This window comes from Ranitomeya variabilis, chromosome 2 (genome assembly GCF_051348905.1).
Source record: "Ranitomeya variabilis isolate aRanVar5 chromosome 2, aRanVar5.hap1, whole genome shotgun sequence".
Classification (NCBI taxonomy): Eukaryota; Metazoa; Chordata; class Amphibia; order Anura; family Dendrobatidae; genus Ranitomeya; species Ranitomeya variabilis.
The window spans coordinates 954,385,163-954,401,625 of NC_135233.1; the positions used below are offsets into that span (position 1 = coordinate 954,385,163).

General features: G+C 47.7%; 1 protein-coding gene across 2 annotated transcripts in view; it reads right to left on the reverse strand.

The window, feature by feature from the left end:
- ATR (ATR checkpoint kinase) overlaps positions 1–16,463 on the reverse strand; it is a 230,734-nt gene that overhangs the window by 82,624 nt on the left and 131,647 nt on the right. For both annotated transcript variants that reach the window (XM_077290794.1, XM_077290793.1), the window contains exons 30-33: positions 10,671–10,762; positions 3,015–3,106; positions 2,470–2,647; positions 2,159–2,335 (exon numbers count right to left, since the gene is read on the reverse strand). In XM_077290794.1, coding sequence (XP_077146909.1) covers positions 2,159–2,335; positions 2,470–2,647; positions 3,015–3,106; positions 10,671–10,762 — 539 coding nt within the window. The remainder of the gene's footprint in view (positions 1–2,158; positions 2,336–2,469; positions 2,648–3,014; positions 3,107–10,670; positions 10,763–16,463) is intronic.

Here is a 16,463-nt window from a genome sequence, read left to right on the forward strand (position 1 = left end):
GAGTCCTGGTCGCTGCAGTAATGTCGCTCTGCCGCTAAGGGGAGTGATGTTACGTCTGATGGCACTAAAGGAGTTCACCTGACCAGGTATCACAGTCACACATTACACTTCACACTCCGGCCACCAGGGGGAGCAAAAGGTTCTATGTATTAGGCCACTCCTCACACTCTGGTAAAACTGGGGGTTGGATAGGAAGTTAGGGAGAAGCTGACTGGGTTTTGCCCAGGTAACATCTAGTGAGAGGAGAGCGTTACTTGGGAAGATTCAGGGGGGTCCCTGTCAGGGGTGGGATCCTGACAGTGGCCTAGCAAAAGGACAGATCGTTACGGAGCCGCGCCTGCACTTCATTGCGGCGGCATCTGAAGAAAGAACACGAAGCGAAGTATATTGTGGAGAAGTGAGAAACGAGATCACAGCACAAAGGCGATAGAACCAGAAGGAGTCGTGCTCCGAGATCGGCAACATCCTTCTGAGGCGTGTAGCCGGCAGCCGGAACGCCGAGGAAGTAATAGACTCTACGCATTACTTTGAACTACGGCAGGGCAGTTAACTTTAGGTTGGCTGTCTCACCTTTTACACCTAATGAAGACAACGGAGGCAATTGTGGGAGAGGGGCGTCTCTAGGGTCCCTATAAAATAACTCCAGGCCTACCCCGTCATACGGGTGCGTCCTATCCATATCATCTGGGGGACGGAGAGAAAGAACAGAAACATACACGACAGTTGTAAGGACTATCCCGTGGTGCTCAGCAGGGAAGTACTACAACACCCAGGCGCTAGTAGGTAGGCACTGATTTCCACCTGCAAAGGGAACTCTGGATGTGCCTTCGGACCAGCCGGTCTCAGCCAGCCCTGTTAGCAGTGCTCTGGATTGCGGATGCCGAAGCCTTCAGTAAAGAGGTAAAGAGACTGCAACCCTGTGTCCTCGTGATTTACTGCAACTTACATCACCACCTACACCTTTTATTGGGCGCCCCTTAGCAGGGCCACGGACCGGGTCGGGCCACCGTGACATTCCTAGAACCGAGAGACCCGGTACCGGGTACCCCGCTGCCCTGCGTTTGGGGGCTGCTCCATATCCATATAAATGGCCCACCCAAAAAAGTTTGCCTCATCACTGAACATAATGTTCTGTGTAAACCTAGGGTCCTGCTCCAATTTTTGTTTTGCCCATTCTGCAAATTCAGCGTGCCGATCTGGCATCAGTCGAACATCCCTTCAGCGGACATTAGCTACTCACAAATGGCACCCTTACAAAATCCAGCTGCTGCAGCATCTCAACGAGGATGACCAAGATCGGCGAACTGAATTTGCAGAATGGGCAAAACAAAAATTGGAACAGGACCCTCAGTTTATACAGAACATTATTTTCAGTGATGAGGTAAACTTTTTGGAAGTTTGCAAATGGGAATGGTGACAGTTTTCTTGCGTAGGGTGTCTTGCATTGAAATCTGCAGCAATGACCCAGGTACTGCGTTCACCAGACATCAACACAATTTCTATCTGTTCCTCACGTGTTAACCTCTGCGACATGTCAATGGCTGTAAACAAAGAGAAACTTGTGAATAAAGTTACGTTAAAACCAAGCACACCATTGTTTTTCTTGTGAAATTCTCAATAAGTTTGATGTGTCACATGACCCTCTTCCCATTGGAAAAAATAAACTTGGATCCAAAATGGCCGACTTGAAAATGGCCGCCATCGTCACCACCCATCTTGAAAAGTTTTCCCCTTCCCATATACTAATGTGCCATGAACAGGAAGTTGATATCACCAACCATTCCCATTTTATTTAGGTGTATCCATATACACGGCTCACCCTGTACATGTAAAACTGCTTTTAAGGCTACATTCACTAATCCACGAGTCACGTTCCCAGTACGGACAGTGATTTGCACTCTGGGCAAAACAGGTTTCCTGACCCAAATTTGATAGCCTCATAGGTATATATGAGGCTGTCAATATCATGCCAGGAGGCTTGTGGACAGTCCGTGTATCATGGTCCATATTCGGACTGTGACAGACAGATCTGTGATTGTAGCGTATAGGTGAACATACACAACAAAGATAGTGGTCATGGACAAACTGCCTATTATGTTATTTTAAGTGCTAACAGCTGCATTCATCCTACTGACGTCATCAATCTAGACCAACTCACCTTTTGCCAGCAGTCAGCAGAGCCCTGCGCAGTGCCAGAATGGGTTCTCTCGCCCTGTAGGAGTTTTGTGTCATTTCCAGCCTTGCAGGCCAATTCAGAGAGTCTGTACCCGAGTCACCAGTAGAATCCTGGAGCAACATCTTTATACTGTGCTCAAGCTCACACAACATGTGCAGCCTTCCAGGGAAACAAAGTATGTAAATTATCCATGTTATAACATTACGGTAATAATATTATTACTGATACATCTCATAATGACCATAGACATCATCCAGTAAGTAACAAAAGAGGAGGAAAGCAATGCTGCGTACCTTACTATATACTCATATCCTCGTTGGTAGGAGCCTCTCTCAAAGCTGGCGGCTGACAGAGGCACGATCTGCTCCGCACGCACCACTTTGAGGGTCTCATAGAAGGCTTCCCTTTCCTTCTTCTTAGACAGGAGCAGCAGCTGCCCTAGCCGGATACTCCAGTTGGTGGATTTTCTATCTGTGGAGGCAAAACAACTGTGATACCAAATAGTAGCAATATTACTGCAATGTGAGCTTTCCTTACATGCCTATGTAACCTGGAGCAGCGCGATATTTACATGGCTGTCACAATGGACTAGCCTCCCTGATCACTACATCCTCCAACTCTTTGTATAGTAGATTGTGCTTAATTATGTCCAGAAAAATGATCAGACGAAAGAAAAGGAAGGATTTCAGTCCTATAAAATCACTGTACCTCGTCCCCCAATCCGCCCCAGTTACATACATAATAATCCAGAACAGGAGATATTCCTAAACAAGGGTGTGAGACTAATGTACAACATTACAGCCCCTTTAAAGTCTCACTAGCACACACAACATATTACCTGTAGATAGGTATTCATCCACCAAGTCCCATTTGGAGAGTTTCCAAGCTGCCTCAACTCTGTAAGTGTTCAGCTCCGCTGTCCACTCAGGCCTAGGGGATTAAGGTAATAGGATAACGCACCTTTAAAGGGACTCCGTCAGAGCAGAATTACTGCTCAAACTAAGGCCCGCCGCTCGGTGCGTCACTGTGCGGCCAATCATTAAAATACACCTTCCCACCTGCTTGTTTTCCCTAATCTCCACCCCCATCTTTGAATGACAGCTCTGGCTTCATAGAGCTAGAGAAGGGAGGATATAGGGGAAAAACAAGCAGGTGGGAAGGTGTATATAAATCATTGGCCGCGCCATGAAGCACCGAGCGTCTGTCTGTACTTGGTGTCAACAGTCATCCTGTGCTGAGTTCTTTAACACAGGCCATGAGATATCTGTCCGTTACATGCCTATTTTGCCTACAACCATCTAACCTTATCCCCTATACACATGCACACTTGGCTTGGTTAAGCATAAATGTGCTTTGTAAGGGGAGCAGTGAGTAAATCACTGTCAGACACCACCGGCTTATATGCCCAGAGAACAATTGGATTAGGCAACTGCTCAATTTCTCACTTGCACGATGTCTGGTGCGGAAGGCCCTCATACAATGTAAAACTTGCCGATCATCTAATGTGCACGGGATCAGGGGATATACACGAGACTGTGTTTGGTCAATGGATATCACAAGTGACTCCCCCATAAAAGATGCACGCTATGCACATGAACAGGTTTTTTTCCCTCTTTACAGGTAGAGGGAAAAAAGCTATTGCAAATAAACCTCTGGCATCATTCTTCTCCCAGGGCAACAAAGGATCGAGCATAATAATGCCCTGTGCTTTTTTCAACCTACCATATGTTGGGGAACAGTCAGTCTGCTCCCACAATTAATCTAGCCTACCACCTGGCATATGTTGTAGCCATTATACCACTAGTCCCATATCAATCCGTATGAGACAAAAAGAGGGATTTTTGGTACTCACCATAAAATCTCTTTCTTGGAGCCTTCATTGGGGGACACAGGACAACCATGGGGGTGTATGCTGCTGCTGCTAGGAGGCTGACACTATGCAAAAAAAGGAAAAGGCGTAGCTCCTCCCTGGCAGTATACACCCACCGACAGGCACCAAGTACCTCAGTTAGTGCAAAAAGCAGTAGGAGAAGCGACAGAACTCATAATAGTAAAAGTACCAACTCAACTAGGGCCTCCAGGCCCCAAACACGGTACCAGAACAAACAAGTAGGGAGGGTGCTGTGTCCCCCAATGAAGGCTCCAAGAAAGAGATTTTACGGTGAGTACCAAAAATCCCTCTTTCTTTATCGCTTCATTGGGGGACACAGGACAACCATGGGACGTCCAAAAGCAGTCTCGGAAAAGGGTGGGTAGAAAGGAAATGAGAAAAGGTCTCAGGTCGGCCGGTGTGCGACCGCCGCCTGCAGTACCTTCCTACCAAGACCTGCATCGGACGAGGCTTGGGTATGAACCCGATAGAACCTCGTAAACGTGTGCAAAGACGACCAGGTTGCGGCCTTGCAAACTTGCAAGGCGGAGGCCTGGTGGCGAACAGCCCAAGAAGCTCCAACAGCTCTGGTGGAGTGAGCTTGCACCCCCGGAGGAGGACGTGCCTCATGAACACGGTACGATTCTGAAATTGCCGAGTGAATCCAGCGCGAAATAGTGGATTTAGACACTTGAAAACCCTTCCGACGACCCTCGGAAACGACAAGGAGAGAATCGGATTGACGGAAAGGAGCGGTTCTAGAAAGATAGACCCGAATGACCCTGACCACGTCAAGCTTGTGAAGGGACTTCTCCAAAGGATGAGCCGGAGAAAGGCAAAATGATGGAAGGACAATGTCCTCGTTGATGTGGAAAGCCGAGACCACCTTGGGAAGGAATTCGGGAACCGGTCTAAGAACGACCGTATCCTGATGAAGAATCAGGAAGGGGGGATGGCATGACAGGGCTGCCAACTCGGAGACCCTCCTGATAGATGTAATGGCAATGAGGAAGGCGACCTTCCAAGAGAGAAGGGAAAAGGGCACGTCATGAAGGGGCTCAGAGGGGGCAGCCTGAAGAGCACCAAGGACCAGGTTAAGGTCCCAAGGTTCCAGGGGAGGACGGAAAGGAGGGGCGATATGCGCAACTCCCTGTAGAAAAGTCTGAACCTGGTGAATGGAGGAAAGGTCACTCTGGAAGAGGATCGACAGAGCGGACACTTATCCCTTGAGTGTGCTGAGGGATAAGCCGAGTCGAGACCAGACTGGAGGATACCGAGAAGCTCCGGCAGAGAAAAAGACATCGGAAAAACCTCATTAGTTTCACACCACTGGAAGAATGCTTTCCAGTACCTATGGTAGATACGGGAAGATGCCGGTTTTCTGGCTCTGATCATGGTCTGTATGACCCGAGTTCTTCAAGACTGCGGCCTCAACGGCCATGCCATTAAACCCAGCGACTGAGAACTCTGGTGGTAGAGAGGTCCCTGCGAGAGGAGGTCTGGGCGATCCGGGATTCTCCAAGGAGTGTCCGCGAGCATGTTTACGAGCTCGGCGTACCACGGCCGCCTTGGCCAGTCCGGCGCTATCAGTATGACTGGAATCCCTTCCAACTTGATCTTCTTTACCACCCTTGGAATCAAGGGGAGGGGTGGGAACAGGTAGGGAAACAAACTGGGACCATGGAATTACCAGAGCGTCGTAACCGACGCAAGAGGGTCCCGGGACCTGGCGACAAACTGAGGGACCTTGTGGTTCAACCGGGACGCCATAAGGTCAACGTCTGGTGTACCCCAGCGGAGGCAAATTTGATCGAAGACTGCGGGGTAGAGAGACCACTCGCCCGCTGCTAGGCCCTGGCGACTGAGAAAGTCGGCTGCCCAGTTTTCGACCCCAGGGATATGAACGGCTGATATGGCCGGAACGTGGCATTCCGCCCACCGAAGAATCTTTGCCGCTTATGCCATTACTTGGCCGCTGCGAGTCCCGCCCTGGTGGTTTAAGTACGCCACGGCCGTGGCGTTGTCCGACTGGATGCGGATGGGAAGATTCGTCAGAAGAGACTGCCAGTGGATTAGCGCAAGGAAGATTGCCCTGATCTCCAGAAAGTTGATGGGAAGGAGAGCTTCCTGGGTGGTTCAACGGCCCTGAGCCGTGTGCTGTCGGAAGACTGCTCCCCACCCGAGAAGGCTGGAATCGGTGGTGATGACCTGCCACTGAAGGGGAAGAAATGATCTTCCTCGCAGGAGAGAGGAGGAGAGCGTCCACCAGGTTAGGGACTGACGGACCTGGAGAGGAAGGTGGATGGGACGGTCCAGGGAGTCCAAGGACCTGTTCCAGGTGGATAGGAGGAATAGCTGGAGGGGGCGGGTGTGGAACTGGGCGAAAGGAACAGCCTCCATGGAGGCCACCATCTTTCCCAGGACTCCCATGCAGAACCGAAGTGACTGGGGAGCTGGGCGTTTGAGAAGGCGGACCGCCTTGAGGAGTACTGAGAACTTGTTCTCTGGGAGGAAGACCAGAGCTAAGTTTGTGTCGAACACCATTCCCAGGAAAGACAGTCTTTGGGACGGAATCAGAGAGGACTTGGTCCGGTTGATAATCCAGCCGAGACGGGTCAGGGTGTCCAGGGAGACATGGAGACTGTGGGCACAGTCTAGACGAGAGGACCCCTTGATCAACAGATCATCCAGGTAGGGGATAACGAGGATCCCCCTGGACCGAAGGAGGGCCATGACCGCGGCCATGATTTTGGTGAAGACTCTGGGGGCAGACGCTAAACCGAAAGGGAGAGCCGTGAATTGGTAGTGATTGTCCTCGATTGCAAACCGAAGGAATCTCTGATGCCGTGCGCAGATGGAAACATGAAGATACGCATCTTGAATGTCGACCGAGCAGAGAAACTCTCCGGGTTCCATGGCGGCGATCACTGGCCGCAGGGATTCCATTCTGAAGTGGCGAGGTCGGACGTAGCGGTTCAGAAGCTTCAAATCCAGGATAGGGTGAAGAGACCAGTCTTTCTTTGGGACTACAAAAAGGTTCGAGTAGAACCCGGAAAAACGTTCTTCGGAAGGAACGGGAACTATGACTCCGGTGGCGACCAGAGACGTTACGGCTTGAAGCAAGCCGGGTAAATGGGATGGTTGCTTTGGGGGACGAGAAAGAAAGAAGCGATTTTCCGGGAGGGTAGAAAATTCGATCTTGTACACGGAGGTGATAATCTCTCTGACCCAGGCGTCGCTGATCACTGACAGCCAGAGAAGTAGCCTGCCTCCCACCCTGGAAAGACTCCCAGGTGGGGGCGACTCATCACTAGGAACGGTATCTGTTGGAACGAGGTCCGGAAGACCTGGGAGGTGGAGCCCTGGATCTCCACATGGGAGCTGGCTTGTAAGAGGGTTTTCTACGTTCACCCATGGTAGCCGGTCGCTCTTGTTGCGATGAGGAATCTGAGGCTGCAAATGGACGAAAGGGGCGAAAAGTTCGAGGACCCTTTGGGTTAAAGAAGCGTTTTGTCTTGGACTGGGGGAGAAAGGTACTCTTGCCCCCAGTCGCGTCTGAGATAATTTGATCCAGACGAGCACCAAAAAGCCTGGAACCTTGAAACGCCAAGTTGGTGAGAGACTTTTTGGAAGTAGCATCTGCATTCCATGCTTTGAGCCAAAGAATGCGGCGAATAGCGACAATATTGCTGCTTGCCCTGGCCGAACAGGCTGCTGCATCTAGGGAGGCAGTGAGAAGGTATTTCCCTGCGTGGTTAATCTGGTCTGAGAGGTCAGCCAGCTAGGTAGGGGAGGCCGAAGCCAAAATGCCCCGACGGAGAATCTTGGCCCAGGCAGAGATGGCCATAGCCACCCAGGTGGAAGCGAAGCTGGGGCAGAGGGAAGCACCCGTTGCCTCGAAAGCTGATTTGGCCAGTGCCTCAATTTGTCTGTCCGATGCGTCCTTAAGTGACGCGCCGTCCGGTAAGGAGAGAACCGTCTTGGAGAAAAGACGTGAGATAGGTGGATCGACCTTGGGAGATTCAGCCCACTTGGAGAGAAGATCGGCGGTAAAGGGATAGAGCACGTCCAGATGTTTTCTACCCGAAAAACGTTTTTCAGGATGTTCCCAGTGTTTAGACAGGGTAGACTCAAACTCCTCATGGGTAGGAAAGGAGCGAGAGGGATGCTTCACCCGCTTAAAAGAGACAGAGGAATCCTGGGGGGAAACCTCGTCTTGTTTTAGTTTGAGGGTTTGCGATATAGCCGAAATAAGACTATCTACAATAGCCTGCATGCTAGAAGCCTGGTCTGAATCGGAGTCAGAACCGGACTGGGAATCCACATCAGACCCAATGTCCTCCTCCGAAGAGGGGAATTGGGAGGAGAGCAGTTAGAGCGCTGCGGAGGGACCCGGAGAACCAGACGAAGAACCAGACAGAGTCCTCTTTCTAGAGTGGTTGGCTGATTTGTCTCCCTGTGGTCCAGGGTCAGGTGTGGCCGACTCGCCATGGGAGACGGTCGGAGCACTGGTGGCTGAAGGAAGCTGTGGAAGACGTTCAAGCGCCTGGACCAGGGACTGAGATACCTTAGTCAAATCAGAGACCGACTGCGAGATAGCAACGGCCCACTCAGGGGGAGGGAGAGCGCCCCCATCCCAAGAGTCAGAAGCTTCCTGCAGGGCAGACATGGCAGGAGGACTGCAGGACTAGCAGAGAGGTGACGATTGGCCTACTGACCACTTTATCTTACAACGAGCACAGGCGTAGTGAGTTATGGTAGGTTTGGGAAGGAAGGCTCCAGAAGAGTTGGACATAAGGATATTCTGCAGCACTATACTACAGAAAAGATTAAAGGGCCTACAGTGGTATGGATAATACCGAGGGAGAGGCCAATATAGCGTTGCAGATCAGAGCAGAGCAGAGTTGTCAGTGTCCCCCAACGCACGATTCTCCTGTGCACGGAGCTGCTGAGGCAGGAAGTGCTAGCGGTGAAGAAGGGGCGGTGCTGTGCTGTGAGGAATAAGCCAAGTATCCTAATAGGGCCGCGCCGAAAGGGAAGGGCATGCCCGAGATGTAAGAGCCCTCCTGAGTGGAGGAGGAAAAGAGCGCCGAAAAAGCGTGCCCGAGGAGGGGGCGCGGTGAAAGTGAAAGTAAGACGGCCGGGACTGTGTGTGAGAGCGCTGTACATCTAGACGGGGGGAGGGGATACTGCTGCGGGGGAGCGGCTGCTGAAGCGCTGGTACCTGCATGTTCCGGTTCCACGGGTAGAGGGAGAGAGGATCATCCAGGGGCCCAATGAGAGAGGGGTCGCTGGAAACGGAATCCTTCGTCCAGAAGACGGCCTCGACCCCAAAGACAAGGGGGAGGGTCAGCGCTGGTGACCACCGTCTTCCTCTCAGCCCTCTCCGAGGAGGGGGGTGAGGGGGACTATTTGGCAAGGATCGCCACCATAAAGACCCTGGAGCACCTGGGAGGCTGACGGGATAATGTCCTGCCGGCGGTCTGAGAGCTGCGATGCGGACGACACCACACTGCTCGCTCAGCCGCCCTCCTGGGGAGGCAGGGTGGGAGATTGCACCCTGAATCCCTGAATGCTGTGATCTGAAAAAGAAAGCCAAAACGTTAATAAAAAACAACAAAACCTGTAAAGGAATCAAGATTAGCCGCGGATCTGAAGATCCAGGTCCGCCTCCTATAGACACTAAGCACAAACTGAGGTACTTGGTGCCTGTCGGTGGGTGTATACTGCCAGGGAGGAGCTACCCCTTTTCCTTTTTATGCATAGTGTCAGTCTCCTAGCAGCATACACCCCCATGGTTGTCCTGTGTCCCCCAATGAAGCGATAAAGAAAAGTGATCCCACAACAATATACTCAAATTAAAACCAATACTTTATTCACAATAATTCAAAACAGTTGAAATACAGCAAGAATAACCGTAATAGGGGACGCCAAAAATGATATGCACAGATAAATACAGCATAATAGGACACCAGGCAACCACCAATTGTATTCATTAATATCATTGATACCCAAAGATCCAATCTAGGTGGTGCTATGTTTGTGTTTGCCGCTGAAATATTTCCTACAAAATAAATAACGGAGCTCTGCAACAAGTATAAACACATATAAAAGAAGCCCTATATATAAAAGGGGCCGGTGTCTAAATCTTTATAACAAGAAATCCTAGGCTATAGTATGCCAAAGGAACGGTGCCAAGTATGTGGTATCGCCCAACAGGATAGTTAAACCAAGGGCACAAGTGCAGATAATAAAAGACATAAATATATGATTGTATACCTGTAGCAGAGGTTCTCCCGGCGTCCCCTCACCCCGACGCGGTTTCGCCGACAGCTTCTTCCGGGTGCGTCCCCTATTACGGTTATTCCTGCTGTATTTCAACTGTTTTGAATTATTGTGAATAAAGTATTGGTTTTAATTTGAGTATATTGTTGTGGGATCACTTTTTTGTCTCATACGGATTGATATGGGACTAGTGGTATAATGGTTATTGAAGTGCCCCTTTGATGTGCGGACATTTGGTGATTTAATATGTTGTAGCCATATGTCTAATGTACAATATATTACTTGCTCAAATACACCCATACAGAAAAATAGTTTTGCCAGACAAATTGGGATACTTACCTACTATTTAGGATTCCATTAACTTGTGTTATCACAGTAGACAGTTGGCCAAGACCCAACATTGATTTCACAACTCCATGATAGTGCAAAATCTGCGAAAAGATAATCAAGAAGACATGTCTCCCTATAATTACCAATGTGTGCACATCCAAATGTAATATCATTGGAATAATGAAGTACGGTACATACAAAAATAAAAACTGATCTCTTGTATCCGCACACTAGTGGTAGCTGTTGGATCAACAGATAATGCATCGGTTACAGTAACACGAGAAACATGGTACCCTCTGCCCGGACATCATACTTACTACTGAGAACGCCTCAACTGCCTCTAGAGGAAATGCAGATGGCAGTCTGTCTGCGCCATTACATGTATGATATAGGGCTTCCACCACCTGTATGTGTGGGAAACAATTTCCTGCTCTATTTTATAGGGATAACTGTCTGTCAGCAAAAATCTGAGGATGAAAAGTGGACCAACAAAGTAAACAAATTTGTCAGCAGATTCCATCATCCATATACTCTTACCCTGCTAATTACGTCCTTTCCAAGGGATATCAATTGAGACCACGTAGGTGAAAAAGATAGGGCAGTTTGTTAGGGATTGCCACTGATAATGGAGGACACATGACTGAAGAATAAGCACCCAGAGGATACTTAAAAGATGGCCTTCCACCTCCAGAAAAACGTCATGAAGTAAAATATACAGCCTCTCAAATATACTGTATATAACTCGGAAAACTAAATAGATCACTGTCTAATTTAGGGATGTAAGCTCTGGCTCTAGAAGGGAAGCTCAATTCAGGCTCTCTTATGTTTCACTATTTTGACATCTGTGTGAGACTTCTTGCTTCCAATCTGGAAGATACCACTGCGTGTGGTTAAGAAGACTGGGAATGTGCAGCACTGAAACACAGGGGAGATGTGTGCTGCTAATTACTTTTTACTGGATGTAATTATGTAACAGATGTAAAATAGGTTCCAGTGCATAATGGAGCAACAGGAGGTTGTATATGTATATCCTATCAGAGCTTTCCCTCAGTGAGCCTGTCTCTGTAGTGAGAGACCCAGATTAACCCTTTACAAGCAGCTGTATCCTGCCCTAGAAGATTAACCCCTTAGAAGCAGTTGTATCCTCCAGTTGTATTTCAAAGACATACTGATACGGAATTTAGATTGTGAGCCCCATCGGGGACGGGGATAATAATGTGTGCAAACTGTAAAGCGCTGTGGAATATGTTGGCACTATATAAATAAAGAGATAATTATTATTATTATCCTCCTCTACAGAATTTACCCTTTACAAGCAGCTGTACCTTCTAAATCTTCTTTCTGATGATTTATATGAAAACAAGGTGAATCAATTCTATCCTTATATTCTATGGTCTAGTGAGTAAAATGGTGCTAGACTAGATGTAAGCACAGACATTAGATACCCTTAAGATGTACATTATCACATCCTCCCCCTATGAGATAAACTCCCTCCAGATTTAGTGTTCACTACAGTACAATGAAAGTAAAGCCTCTTGACGCTCCGGTCCCAAGAATGCATTGCGGCAATGACCCCAGATGACGTAGCGCTACATGATCACAGGTTATTGCCACAAGGCATTACTGGGAACGGAGCGTCAAAAAGAGCATCGCTAAAGGCCTGGGCTGGATCCGGGGGCCGCCGGAAGGTGAGTATATAACTTTTTTATTTTAATTCTTTTTTTAACAGGGATATAGTGCCCACATTGCTATATACTATGTGGGCTGTGTTATATACTACATGGCCTGTGTTATATACTGCATGGCCTGTATTATATACTGTGTGGCCTGTATTATATACTGCGTGGGCTGTGTTATATACTGCGTGGGCTGTGTTATATACTGCGTGGGCTGTGCTATATACTACGTGGGCCGTGTTATATACTACGTGGGCTGTGTTATATACTGCATGGGCTGTGCTATATACTACGTGGGCTGTGTTATATACTGTGTGGGCTGTGTCATATACTACGTGGGCTGTGCAATATACTACGTGGGCAGTGTTATATACTGAGTGAGCTGTGTTATATACTGCGTGGGCTGTGCTATATGCTACGTCGGCTGTGCTATATACTACGTGGGCTGTGCTATATACTACGTGGGCTGTGCTATAAACTACGTGGGCTGTGCTATATACTATGTGGGCTGTGCTATATACTGCGTGGGCTGTGCTATATACTATGTGGCTGTGCTATTTTCTACGTGGCTGTGCTATATACTACGTGGCTGTGCAATATACTACGTGGCAGTGCAATATACTACGTGGCAGTGCAATATACTACGTGTCTGTGCAATATACTACGTGGCTGTGCAATATACTACGTGGCAGTGCAATATACTACGTGTCTGTGCAATATACTACATAGCTGTGCTATATACTACGTGGCTGTGCTATATACGTACTACGTGGGCTGTGTTATATGCTACGTGCGGATATATAATCACTGAACACGTACTATGGAAGATGCTTGATGCAGGTGAACAAGTTTATTGAAACAATTGTTTGCAGTAAGGTAAAGCGGAGAAGCGATGGGCGTAAATGATGTTTCGGCCAACTCGTGGCCTTGATCACATTATCGCTGAAATAAATGACACAAAAAAAGAACAATGAATAACTATATACAGAACAGAAGCATATTTACATATATACAATTCTAGAAAACATGTCAAAAACCATAGTCAGAGTAAAACATACAATGCCAATGCTCGTACACCGAACATGTATGGTATAAGGACGAAAAATAGAACAACTAGGAGGACTGGAGGTAGATATGGCGTGCATTAGAGCTAGAGGATAAGACGATAAAAATAATGTAACATACCCTAGTGAGAAGTTCCTTGTTTACTGCTGCACTACAGTGTTACTAAGGGTATCAGCCAGAGACAAAGGAATAAGATAGTCCTATAAAGAATGATGGAACATAATGAGTAGTGATTCGGACTAAGTGGCCATGGTATAGTAATATGGATCAAAACAAGGAGCTATAACGTACTTGCCGACCTATACTTTTGCTGCTACTCATAAACGTAAACGTATGATGAACCGATTGTCGGCGTACAGTGGAGCATACATGCACGTATTGCTGTAAGAACAGACAAGAGTGAGATATCTGTTAGGTCCGTAGTAGGTGGGTGGTGGGTAAAGTGGACTACGGTATACTTGCCAGTTGAATGCTTTTGTTGCAAAAAGTGTACCAGGTCGGTCGTCGTAATATGAGGCACACGTATAGGTATGGCTATGGGGATATACAAATATATAGTGAAGTGAATCTATAGGTTAAGTCCATACTAGGTCAGAACAAAGAACCATAGTATACTTGCCAATTTGATTTTAATGCTGTACAATCTATAGTACACCGGATGCCCCCAACATGTGGATAGTGCACGTAAATATAGCTGTGGGAACAGACATATACAGGGTAAGTAGGTTGTCAGATAGGCCTATAATAGGTAATTGTATGTTTTGTGCGCTACCTGCCAGTATGCAGACCCAGTCCTGGCCCAACTATACGGGTCCCGTGTTCTAGATTCAATAGGAGCTGTGGTGCACAGAGGTTTAGCTGTAGAAGAAAATGATATTAGGATGGGGTGTAATAGGTGTCCCAAGTAACTTATCTGGTAGATGAAGTCTCACATCCGCAGTCCGCTGGTAGCGTTCGTGGTTGGGGGGGCGGCGTTGGTGGCCAAGTGGTAGATGCAGACACAAACAGTGTCTTTGCTGAGGAACGGCTGCCATGTTTATTCTGGCAGCACTGTATAAAGCCCCGGCCGGTCAGGTGACCGGATGTGGTCCGGGACGCCCACGCCTGCGCCGTCAGTATGGAGCCCGGGGAGGTGGGGAGCCCGGCAGAGCCGACGCATGCGCTGTGCACAGAAGACCTGTGCGCGCCTGCTCACAGTGCAGAGGGGGACGCCAGCGTCTGTGGTAAAGCAGCGGCCGCAAGATGGCGCTCGCGCATGCACAATGCATGTTGTGGGTTGGAACGTCGCTAGAGCTGAATGGATGTACGACGCAACAGCGTTGTGAAATAGTGGCGTGGGTGTGCGCTCAGAGTACCTATACTGCACTAAAGCAGACAAGAAAGGGGACGCATCAGCGTTATTAAAGGGAGGTGCTAAAGGGCCAAGTGTGCCATGCTATTGTATAAGGTGCTGATTCTTAGAAAACTCTGCAGATACATAATGCATATATATACATTTATACATAAATGGTAGGAGTCCAAACTGAAAATAAAGAAAATAAGAAATAAAGGAAAATAATGGAGTAAAATGAAATGAAAGTAGAGGCTATAAGGGAAAATAAGAGAAAATCAATGAGGGAAACTGAAATGAAATGAAAATTTCTTTGAGATAAAAATGGGGTATGGAAATGAAACAATAAAATAAAATCAAAAATAAAAAAATATGTAAAAAAATGAAAATGAAAAATATATGAACAAGGAAAAATCATAAAAATTAAAAAAAATATATATATATACAGGTCCTTCTCAAAAAATTAGCATATAGTGTTAAATTTCATTATTTACCATAATGTAATGATTACAATTAAACTTTCATATATTATAGATTCATTATCCACCAACTGAAATTTGTCAGGTCTTTTATTGTTTTAATACTGATGATTTTGGCATACAACTCCTGATAACCCAAAAAACCTGTCTCAATAAATTAGCATATTTCACCCGTCCAATCAAATAAAAGTGTTTTTTAATAACAAACAAAAAAACCATCAAATAATAATGTTCAGTTATGCACTCAATACTTGGTCGGGAATCCTTTGGCAGAAATGACTGCTTCAATGCGGCGTGGCATGGAGGCAATCAGCCTGTGACACTGCTGAGATGTTATGGAGGCCCAGAATGCTTCAATAGCGGCCTTAAGCTCATCCAGAGTGTTGGGTCTTGCGTCTCTCAACTTTCTCTTCACAATATCCCACAGATTCTCTATGGGGTTCAGGTCAGGAGAGTTGGCAGGCCAATTGAGCACAGTAATACCATGGTCAGTAAACCATTTACCAGTGGTTTTGGCACTGTGAGCAGGTGCCAGGTCGTGCTGAAAAATGAAATCTTCATCTCCATAAAGCATTTCAGCCGATGGAAGCATGAAGTGCTCCAAAATCTCCTGATAGCTAGCTGCATTGACCCTGCCCTTGATGAAACACAGTGGACCAACACCAGCAGCTGACATGGCACCCCACACCATCACTGACTGTGGGTACTTGACACTGGACTTCAGGCATTTTGGCATTTCCTTCTCCCCAGTCTTCCTCCAGACTCTGGCACCTTGATTTCCGAATGACATGCAAAATTTGCTTTCATCAGAAAAAAGTACTTGGGACCACTTAGCAACAGTCCAGTGCTGCTTCTCTGTAGCCCAGGTCAGGCGCTTCTGCCGCTGTTTATGGTTCAAAAGTGGCTTTACCTGGGGAATGCGGCACCTGTAGCCCATTTCCTGCACACGCCTGTGCACGGTGGCTCTGGATGTTTCCACACCAGACTCAGTCCACTGCTTCCTCAGGTTCCCCAAGGTCTGGAATCGGTCCTTCTCCACAATCTTCCTCAGGGTCCGGTCACCTCTTCTCGTTGTACAGCGTTTTCTGCCACATTTTTGCCTTCCAACAGACTTACCATTGAGGTGCCTTGATACAGCACTCTGGGAACAGCCTATTTGTTGAGAAATTTCTTTCTGGGTCTTACCCTCTTGCTTGAGGGTGTCAATGATGGCCTTGTTGACATCTGTCAGGTCGCTAGTCTTACCCATGAT